Source organism: Populus nigra, chromosome 6, assembly GCF_951802175.1.
Source record: "Populus nigra chromosome 6, ddPopNigr1.1, whole genome shotgun sequence".
In the NCBI taxonomy this organism is placed as follows: Eukaryota; Viridiplantae; Streptophyta; class Magnoliopsida; order Malpighiales; family Salicaceae; genus Populus; species Populus nigra.
The window spans coordinates 15,067,366-15,078,856 of NC_084857.1; the positions used below are offsets into that span (position 1 = coordinate 15,067,366).

The 11,491-nt window shown below is 29.6% G+C and overlaps 1 protein-coding gene across 1 annotated transcript; it reads right to left on the reverse strand.

Annotated features, from left to right (window-relative positions):
- Positions 1-2,186: 2,186 nt before the first annotated feature.
- Positions 2,187-6,168, reverse strand: LOC133698032 (uncharacterized). Its single transcript, XM_062120900.1, has 8 exons — positions 5,371-6,168; positions 5,163-5,257; positions 4,951-5,054; positions 4,715-4,815; positions 4,522-4,625; positions 3,780-4,217; positions 3,268-3,399; positions 2,187-2,493 (listed from the first exon to the last, which is right to left on the reverse strand). The coding sequence occupies exons 1-8, from the start codon at positions 5,647-5,649 to the stop codon at positions 2,334-2,336; spliced, it is 1,413 nt and encodes a 470-aa protein (XP_061976884.1). The 5' UTR covers positions 5,650-6,168; the 3' UTR covers positions 2,187-2,333.
- Positions 6,169-11,491: the final 5,323 nt, after the last annotated feature.

Here is an 11,491-nt window from a genome sequence, read left to right on the forward strand (position 1 = left end):
TCGTGGTGCAGTGCGTGCAGGCCCAAGCCCAAAGAAACGCAGATCCAACCTGTATCCTTCCGAGCACGAATCCTTCAGAGCACGTAAGGAAGGAAGTTAGGGCTCCTATCAAAGTGATCAGAAATTCAGAACCGAGCTGAAGCCTGAAGGTGACGGGGCTCGAGTTAAGTGGTTCATCAGCCCCATAGATCGTTCGTGGGAAATTTGTATTGTTTATTGCTTCAGGCTGCATTTGTTTTTCATCTGTGTTTGTGGTGAAACAATCACAGGATATTTGGTAACAAATTAAATTATGTTTTGTATTGCTAGGCCTATTAAAAATTAAGTTTGAAATCTAGTTTTTATAAAGTAGTTTTTACATGTTTTTTTAACCGAGTTTCGTAAAACCTTTTGTTTTTGTATTTCAAAAGTGTTTTTTAAAAAATTTAAATTTTTTTTATTTTTTTGCTTCAAATTGATATATTTTTTGTGTTTTCAGATTATTTTAATGTATTCATATCAAAAATAATTTTTTTAAAATAAAAAAATATTATTTTGATGTATTTCCAAATAAAAAATACTTTGAAAAACAAGTGTAAGCACATTTTCACCAAATATTTTATACATGTTTTTTTGCTACACATAAACTTCAACCACAATTTTACTAAACATGTATCTAAATCCAACTAACCACAGCTAAATGTATGTTTTTAAAACTTATCTTTTTTTAAATCACAATTACAAAAGCTTCTTTTGGTAGACACACTGAAAACTAAAACAAATAGTAAAAGTGAAAAAAGAAAAACGTTTTCTTTTTTTATTTGATGACAAATGGTATCTTTAAGTTAGCTTACATGTAAATTAAAACTAAGCCTATTCTTGAACAATTTAAAAAATTATTGTATTATTTCTTTTTAAAATAAATTTTCCTTAGTGTTGATTTTAAGGGTTGAGTTTAGGAAGCACAGAAATGTAGCAAGCTTCTTAACCACTAAGTGCATTTCTTGAAATTATTATTCATAACTATGTCTACATTATAAAATCGTATAAAATTAAATTTAACGATACTAAAATACAAATTAGAGATATAAAATTGAATTATATTTTAGTATTGAAATGTTAGTGGCTAGTATATACTAATTATTTGATTTACACTTCACCACGGGTTGAATAATCATTTTTTAAAAAATAAATAAATAAATATTCAAACTTTTCAAATGTGATTTTTTTTTATTCTAATTATAAATAAAAAATTCTATGCATGCATTTAATTAAATACATCAAGAATCATCTGTACTAATAAATATATAAAAAAAGTATTAAAGTGTCTATTTAACTCGTTTCCCTATAAGTTGAATAATTTTTTTTTCTAACGCAAAATAATTGATGTGTAGGTGTTATTAATATATTTTTTTACATCAAGTAAAAAATATAACTATAAATCAAAAAATCAATGCATATATATAATAAAATATAGTTAAGATTTTATACGTTAATAAAAACATATAAGATCTTAAGTTAATTTTTAATATGACAAGAAAATGAAACAATGTTGCAATTTCTACGGTGAAACATTATTTTTTTAGTTTTTGTATACTAATTTTTCAAAAAAGTAAGTGTAAAGATCATTTAATTAATAACCGTATCTATTCAAAAATGATATCAAAAACTTATTAAATCTCCAAATATATCGATATTATTCATCCTAGTATCCTTAAGCTCTCCATAATCCCGGTAATGTTGATACCAATATTATTAAAAAATAAATTTGATATGGTGGAAGTTATATAGATGATCATATGACTACAGCACCGGTAAATATTATAAGTATATTATTAAAAAAATATATCGTAGTAAAGAAGGAATTATGAGTTATAAGTTGATGTCATAAAAAAACACCATTATTATTTAATAAAAATAAAAAAAATATAACATCATCACTCCCTACAAAGTTTTTAATTATTTTGTTAGTTTTTTATATTATTCTTTTTTTATTTGTTAACGTTTTTATATTGTCCTCTGTAATAAAATGTACTACTTATTAAAATTTTGAAAACTAGCCTGGATGAAAAGATTTCCCATCAATTTCCCATCGAGGTCTGAAGCATAAATTAAGCTGTTGACAACATGTATCTACAAGCTAGACAAGTCATTAGCAGAAAACATAACTAAACAGCATGAAATGATTGTAAAAGAAAGCGAAGGTGTATCTTTCAAGCAACCAGCTTTAACATTGCCGAAGATGGCAACTCCTTGCAGAAGCGTACATTTACAGAGACAAGAGAGGGAGGGAGGCAAAGAATTGTCCCATGATAGGTTTTGTTTCCTAGTTGTGTAGAGTAACAGACAACGAACTATTGCTGGATTTCGTATGTTAAAGTTTGTTGACTCTTCCTAAAGACGTGTTTTCTACAACGCTCGAAAATACTGTCATATATCATATCAAACTGAACTCCTGCTCTATCCCTATTCAAAATGAACAATATGTGATCACCTTCAACAATCTTGTAATACCTGCATTAAACCAGATAAACCTCCATGTTAGCTCAGGAAGGGGCAAGAAAGATGATGAATGAGAATTCTACTTCTTAATAGAACTACAAGGCGACTCAACTTATGACTTCAATTCAATAGATTTCAGATATCTAGTAATTACTATTCAAATGCTTTTATAAAGGTTCCCCAATAAACTGCGTGTAAGCGGCCTCGACAAAATATCAATTTTTTTCTTTTCTTGAAACAAGCAGCAAAAAGTTTCAAGGGAATTGTTCTGTAAACATGCAAAGAACAATAAGGCAATGACTCTCGAAGGAGAATAATGAAGCTTAAAGTTTAATGCCTTCAAAGTTCTTTAATAACCAATGCTATGATAACCAAGCATATTTTACAAGTCTCTGATAATCTATTCTGTATCTATTGTTAAATGATTATGACGAGATATTCCATATAACAATACTCAGCATTTTTCACGACCAAACTTTCTGCTTAAAAACACGTCTATGTTAGAAACCGAGGTTAGTACATGGCTGATTCAACTATCCAAGACAAACATTGGAAGTGTAATAACTAAACCGATTATCACTTGCAGGGGTTGACACACCAAGCAATTTGCAATAAGATGGCTTGGTTGTTCCTAAGAGGTAGCATTTGTTGTGTTTTTATAAGACTCTACGGAAAATGCCTCGCATTATTAAACACAATTAAAATTTGTCCTCAAAGCATGTGATTGACTATGTTGGCAGTGGAGGTTCTATCCAAGACAGAGAGATTGAAAGTGTTATAACTAACCATATTCCAGGTTGTAAGGGTTGACACTCTGAATCATGTCCAACAAATTGGCTTGGGTGTTCGACTGGAATGTGAGGGTGGGTCATAGATATGGTGTTGAGTGCTCCATCATTGTCCTGCCAATCCTCATCCCTGTTTCACGCATTCACTCAAGGTATAAGCAATCATACAAATTAATTATGCTTCAATAGAGGTTTCATTACGGATGAAAATCAGTACAATGTTCCTTGTACTGAATTCTGGATGGAATCCTATCACAGAGGAAAATTGAAATTTTGGAATTCTACAATTTAAAGACTTAAGTGAAATAGCCTTCACAAGCTAACAATGTTACAGGTAAAATTTAATTAACTAAAAATATTTCTCATTGATGATATGAAAATCTGAAAAATGAAGTCAAAGTCATTAACATGACCATAATATGAAAACATTGAGCAATTACAGGAAAGCGTTTGCATTATCCTATTCTAAATCAGCTCAACTGCTCATGAAATGTTGATAAAAGAACACACCTGTATCCTTTATAAGGGGGAGAGACATCTGGAGGATGATGCCACTGGCTCATCTGCAACACTCTTATAAAAAGCAATGGGTGGATTCCAAAGATGCTTGAAGGAACATTGATACCGAAGATTCTCCTAGTACGTTTGGTAGCATAACTGAAATAATATGTATCAGGAAAGGTTTGTAGATGGCAGTTTAGTTGCATAGACCCTTGAATTGTAAGATCAGGAAGTATCCAATCTCCAGAAGCAAAGGGTCCTGCATTCCCCAACAGGCAGTCAATAAGACCAAAAATCCCAATTTTTTTCCAGGACATGTTGAAGTGATCAAATCCAAAATTGTAGTAAGCCTTCAGCCAAGGAATGTCAAGCCAGTCATAAATTATTGTTCCTAAGCGACAGAACTGAAGCAGACATATTGGTTTCATGTTTCTCCAATCTTCTGGCCTGGATATTGAAAATGCAGTTCCAAATTTAGTTGCAAATAGATAGAGTTCTATTCTAGAGTAACTAATAAGGAAAAAGGAGAGTTAACTAAATACAAAGCAGCATTTTGCTGAAAAAAAAAGAGGAAAGGAAAATCTTTAAACAAGGAAGTGGATATCAGTATTTGATTATTTTCATACCGACTGCCAAAGAAAAAAACTTTTAAGATAAATTTCAAATTACAATCATTATTGAGTCCGATATCTAGAAGCAATTTATAGAGTGAAGTTTCAAATAGCAGAACAAGTTTGGAAAGAACACTCACTGCATCCCATCTAAGTAGGTCCTTGTAGTCCCATTGAATGCTCCGGAGAGGGATGTGATACTTAACACCCATTTATTAGAAGTGCTCTCATACCCATTAAATGCCTACAAAATCATCACGAACAAGCATTCAATCTAAACATGAAATTTTAAGAGATTATTTGCTGACCGTTTAAACAATAAACTAGACTAACCTTATCAGCAAGCATTTGCTGCAACACCCGAACAACCTGCGCTCCAGCAGAATGCCCAACAAAGTGAATAGGGTGATCCTCATCCCATTCAGGATAATGCCCTACATTCCAATCACAACAAACAAGGACATTTCAAACTTAAACACAGATAATAACCAAATAGAAAAAACAAAAATAGAGATATGGCTCAAAAATCCAAACTTTAAAAATAAAAACAAAAGGGAAGATCTTCTGACCTTGTTCATAAGTCCGTCCAAATTGCGAGTGTCCATAAGCCTTGCTGTGTTCTTCTCCATAATCAACTTGCCCACCTTTCAAATAATAAAATAACTCGCGTGCCCTGAAACCCAGAAAGAAGAACTCAAATTCAAACCAAATCAAAGAGATTATATTGCCAAAATGAAACCTTTAACAACCCCTAAATCACAAGCATTTGGTAACTAATTACCGATCATATATGCTAGTTAGAGACCCCAAATCGGGCACCAGGACCCTCTCATCTTTCTCCTCTGCTCCTGCAAAGTACGATAAACCTCCCAATTTCTGGAACCAGATAGAACATCAAAACAAGAACGAGATTGATTTTGAGGCACAAAATGCAGTTTAAAACCCATTTAAGGTATTATGACAGTAAAAGAAAAGAGGAAACACGTTACCCCTTTGCCAAATCCAAAGATTCCATGAACCAACACAATAGGAGGCAAGTCATCAACGCTGGTTTCTGTTGCTGCTGTTGCTGTTGTTGTTAATAACTCTTTGGTCTCCTCCTCTTTAACATCACCATTCACATTAGCCTTGAAAAACCATTCATTCATTACCTGTGAAAGATCACCAGCCAAAGCTGTGCTAAATATGTAAAGCCCATATAGCAAATGCACCACCGTGCTTACAAACAGCTCTGTTAATTGCAGAGCAGATGTCCACCACCTTATCATTGTTTTCCTTTCCAGCCTCCAAAAATGAAGAAAAGTAATTCAAAGCAGAAAGAGCCTTCTTCGAAGGAGTAAAAAACACCCTCCACACACACACAAAAGAAGGCCCCTCCTCCTCCTCCTCTTTCAAGATCAAAACTCTCTCATCAAACCCTTCTATGATTCATAAAAACCATAGAAAGAAAGAAGTTGATGTTGTTGTTGTTGTCTTGTATATTTATGTTTGCTCAAATTTGGAACAATGATGAGTATTAGTTTCCCACAATTTTCTCATTTCCCACCTCACCTCCAAAAAGTCTAAACCAATCCCACAACTCTCTTACTGCTCACACATCCATAAACATTTAAAAACCTTGGTTTGGGTTGGTGCCATGTGTCTTGGTCATAACATCCACCACAAAAACATACACATAATCTAGGGTAGGACCCACTAAAGATGGCAAGAAAGTAATTCCAAAAATTTAGCCTCTGTATAAGTGTTAACACACTTTTGTTATTGGCGATGAAGTTCTGAAATGGGGATATCAGGGATTCTTTATTATTATCATCATCACCTTGTTTTATTGAGGATTTCTTGTGTTTTTTTTTCTAGGGCTGTTGTTGTGCTGTATCTGAGCTGGAAGGTTCCCCATCAAAAGAAATAAAAGGAGCGTTGGAAACGGTTGAAGTTTGATGCCTTGCAACTAGCAATACGATGGTGCCTGCTGCAACGACGTCGTGATAGTGATTGCCGAGGATTTGCTCGGGTGCCATCTCATCTCATTTCACCTCCCTTCAATAATTCTTATTTAAAGCATTAATTTGTTGATATTATACTCTGAATTATTTTAAGCATTGATTCATCTACAAAAAGCATCATTGGAATTTTGTGTTCCTGCTTTCTTTTCTAATAATAATTGTGTCCACCTCGGGAAGAACATAAAGTTAAAAAAAAAAAAAAAAAGTAAAATCATTGGTTGGCCTCTCAAGTTCTGCACTTGTTAGTGGCGTGTGGTCTTTGTACAAATATGCTCCTTAGATGCTGGCCACGTGTTACCTTGTTGTAACTTCTAAAGTGGATGGACTGGCCGCGTATGGGCCACGAGTTGAAAATATGAGGGTTGGAATGTTCAAAATTAAAAATATATGTGCTGATTTGACTAATCTTCAAAACGTAGGGACCATGCTAATGACAGGGACAAAAGCCTTGATTTAACTGGACATGATGTTTCAAATTCAAAGTCTAAATGCCGCGTTTGAAGGGAAAAGAAAAATCAACTACGACATCAGCCAATGGAATGAAAGCAAATTTTAGTACGCTGGAAGTTTCTGGACAGTAATAAAAAGATAAAGATACTGTTTAGCATGTGCTATGGCGGTTGTTTCTGGACAGTGATAAAAAGATAAAAATACTGGAAGTTTCTGGAATAAAATATTTTTTTATTTAAAAATATATTAAAATAATATTTAATTTTTTTATATCATTATATCAAAAAAAATCTTAAAATATAAATTTTTTTGAAAGAAATTAATTTTTTTTTAACACTTTGCAAAAACAAAAAAAACTCTAAATAAAAATATTCCATCATCCTTCAAAGTTTTAAGGCAAACCATATGATTTAAGTTGGCATTACATGATTTAATAATGCCACTAGAAAATTCCACAAAAAAAAAAAACATGTTTTAAATACAAACCGTTAATTTTTTTAAAATGTCTAATGATTAATAAAAAATATTTTATTCTTTAATTTCTTGAGATCAAATCTGAGAGTTAGGAGTTGTTACACAAATTAATAAAAATTATCGTTTTATTAAAAAAAAATCACAAACTGCTAGTGCTAAATGTTGTGGTATGTTTGAGAGTATGATTGTGGTTGTTTTTTAAAGTGTTTTTCACTCAAAAAGTATGTCAATAATATTTTTTTTATTTTTAAAAAATTATTTTTGAGATCAATACATAAAAATGATTTGAAAACTTCAAAAACATATTAATTCAAAATAAAAACAAATTTAATTTTTTGAAAACGCTTTTTAAAAGCACTGCCAACACCCTATCCCTTTAACCATTTTTTCCCTTAAAATGGATTGTACATATTTATATTTATATTTATATTATTGTTTTGCTTCTTTTTTTTAAGCATCTAGATATCAGTGTTATAAGATCTGGTACAACCAAACATTTACTTCAGTTTTATCTTCTCTTTGTTACTGTAACCAATTGTTCTTAGCTTTTTTTATATATTTAATTTAAATTATTTTTATGAAAAAATTAACATTGATTTCTAAAAATAAAAGAGTTGTTGATTTGGTTATTCTCAAAATTAATTAAAATCTTCACATCGGTTCCATTTTAAAGCAAGACTTGTTATTTTAGCTGTTCATAACAAAATTTATCTATGATTTTCTAAAAATAAGACTTATTTTTCATAAGGTTTTGACACTGGTGTTTGAAAAAAATATATCATTTAAGCCGCTTCTAGAATGGGTATAATATCCATAATAAAGATAAAGATTGGATTGAATCAACAAGTCACAAAAATAAACTTTGATTTTTTTTTTCCATAACATCTTGTAAATTTGTTTATTTTTTTATTTTTTAAGAAATTTTTGAATTTTTTTTATATAAGTCTAATGAGACATTTGATTTTAATCAAGCTTTAATAGACTTAATAAACTTGTAATTAAATTGAAAAATATATATATATTTTTTATGAATATGTTAAAACAAATAATTTTTTTGTCAAGTATTAAAATTTGAAAAATACTTTTTGTCTTTTTAAAAAAAATAAAAAAACAAACTAAAAAGACAAATGATCTTTTTTTATTGTACTAGAATATATGCAAAAAACAATTTAAAAGACGTGGCCATAATGCAATCTGAATATAAAAACAAAAAAAAAAAAAACCGCTACTACTTCTAAATTTTTCATTTTCAAGTCATATCACGACCTGGGCCGCCACTATTGTTCACCAACGTGGACACAAACATGCAATCTTTATATATATATATATATATATTCTGGTTTCATGTGGATTTCGTAGTTGTAATTTTTTATTTATATTTGATTAAAAAAAAATATCGCATGTTTTTAGTTTTCGCTCAATTTTTATTTTGATATAAAAAATATCAAAATAAAATAATTTTTTTTTAAAAAATATAATATTTAGGTAATTGACTCAAATAAATTTTATAAACTTTGTTAATTTAATAATATTATTAGAAAATAAAATATCAGCAACAAACAAAATAGAAATAAAAAATAATTCAATACAAAAGATGAACGCTTGTCAATATTATAGAAATATATATTAACAATATTCCAAAAACATCTCAATGATCTTATTTATTAACAAAGTAAAAATTAAATAAGAAAATGATAATTTCATAAAAAAAATTAAAAAAATATGGATAAAAAAATAAGATAAAAAAATTCAATTACTGTTAACTTTTTAAACCATGACTAAGGTTATAAGACCAAGAAAACTATAAAAGAAAAAATCACGAGGGTTAAAATCACAGAAAAAACAACATAAAAAAATCAAAATAAAAAATAATGAAAGTTAAAATTGCAATAAGAAATAAATCAAAAGGCAACAACAAATTTTAAATTTGAGAGTTAAATTGAAAAAATAAAAACATTAATAAAAGAACAAAAATCAGAAGAACAAAGAAAAAAAAACAATACACTATAAATTTGGATTAAAGGGTGAAACTAAAAATAAAGAAACTTTCATAAAAGATTCAAGAAAAAAAAATAAAAAATTCATTAGAATAAGCATCAAATCCTAAACATCAAAATATAATAAAAAAAATAAATATACAAAATTCTTCAATGTGTTTTTTTACACTAAAAAAAACTTTTGGATTTATATCGAAAAACTTATACACGTATCTAATTAAACAATCCAATAACCATAGTGTAAAGCAATGAACACAAAATTCATCAATAATAATTTTTTTTTTTTTGAGAAAATCAAGTGAAAAATAAAGATCAAGATAATTAATATCGTAATGTGAGTAATTTACATGGTTATATTTAATGAATTCCTCAATTAAAATAAATTTGTAATAGGAAAATATATAAACTTTTTAATAGAAACCGACACACACATAAAATCTATTGAATAATAATTAAAAAAAGCTGCACATATAAGAAAATCTTCTAAAAAAATCAATATTAAAAAAAAACCAAATTGAATATATATAAAATTAAGAAAAAATAACAGATGAATCATATTCACCTCTCTAAAAAATAATCACAATCTAATTAAATCATAAGCCATAAATTTATTTGAAAACATATACACAAATAATGCATTATTTTTTAAAAAGCTAAAAAAAGAAGAAGTAGGCCAAGCATTGCTAGGCTTGGTAAGCGAGGCCCAGCGTCGTCCCAATAAAGCAATGGCTCGCTCGTGAGCTTTTATTTTTTAAAAAAAGTTTGATGTGATAGACCCCCCCCCAAATATATATATTAAAATGAAGTGTTGCTTGGGAAACCCAGAATCCGACCACTGTGATAACCGGAAAAACATGATCCTTTGTTTTTTTCACTCAAAATCCTATTTTCAACCCATTTTCTACCATAAACACCTAGAAAACACTCTAGAGACTTTGTTAAACCAATCCATGGCCACCAAAAAGCTAATAAACCGTCCCAAAACCCGAAATCCACCCGAAACAATTCTACTCGAGCTCAGATATGTTGTTTTAGGTATTTTCAAGGTAAACCAACACTTAAATGTAACCTCCCCTTATTATATAGAATCTTTTGACATAAAATCAACTGTTTTGATTGTCAGAATCTTCCATAAAAACCATTTTCTCTCTCTCCTCCTAATAGAAAAGGATTGAAAAAAGTAGAAAATGAAATTGGGTACCAAAATGTATTGTCTTTAAATTTAAGGGACTAATCATCAAATATCGAAAAAATATGGGGGATTAAAATAAATGTTTCAACAAAACTTTCAACTTGCCCCTCATGTTACCTGAAATTTTCACTTTAGTCTCTCAACTTTCAATTCAACACCACCCTCCTAAAAAAATATGTATTTTAATGGCTAATTTTGGCTTAAAATAGCCAAATCATGTAAAATAAAAGTTTGAAAACCAAAGCGAAAATTACCAAAAAAAATACACTGCTTTAATTTACAATAAATTACGAGAGAATGTAGAGGAATTCATGCATAGTAAAAGGCTGATGCCCTTCTAGTTTTGTTTGTAATTTCTCAAATGATATTATGTTGTGATTTTTCATGATTTATATGTTGACAACTTGCAACTTCCCCGCTGACTTTCATGATTTAAAAAGATGACAATCATTGGTCTTCTCTCCATGTCCTTATTAATTGACAACATGTATTTTCCATATAGATTTCAAATTTATTCAAGAACAAGAATTATATTTTCTAATCAGATTTAAGATTCAGGTTATCCAAGATTCTCAAACATGGGAAATGTAAATCATGCTTTCATAAGTATATGATTTCAGGTCCCATGCTTACATGTTCATACATTAAAAATAGAAAATCAAGAATTGAAATTGCACGTTTACAATGAGAAAAAGACAACGACTTGACTAATACCTATTTTGATGCAAATCAAACAAGTCTTATGAACTTAAAATCACTAAAATCAATTTCTTTTATCGAGAAGTAAGGATTAAGAGTGTAATACCCTTAAATTATAGTGTCATGAAATCTCAAATATTGTTTTTTACTAATGTCAAGTATTGAATAATATGTCTAAGATTATGAGATTTTTTTTTGAAAATTTTGGCAAAGCTTCCTTTGTTTTCTGATGTTACCAAGTTATCGACTAGATTTCATTCAATCACAATACTCAAAACTTTCACTTTGATCCAAC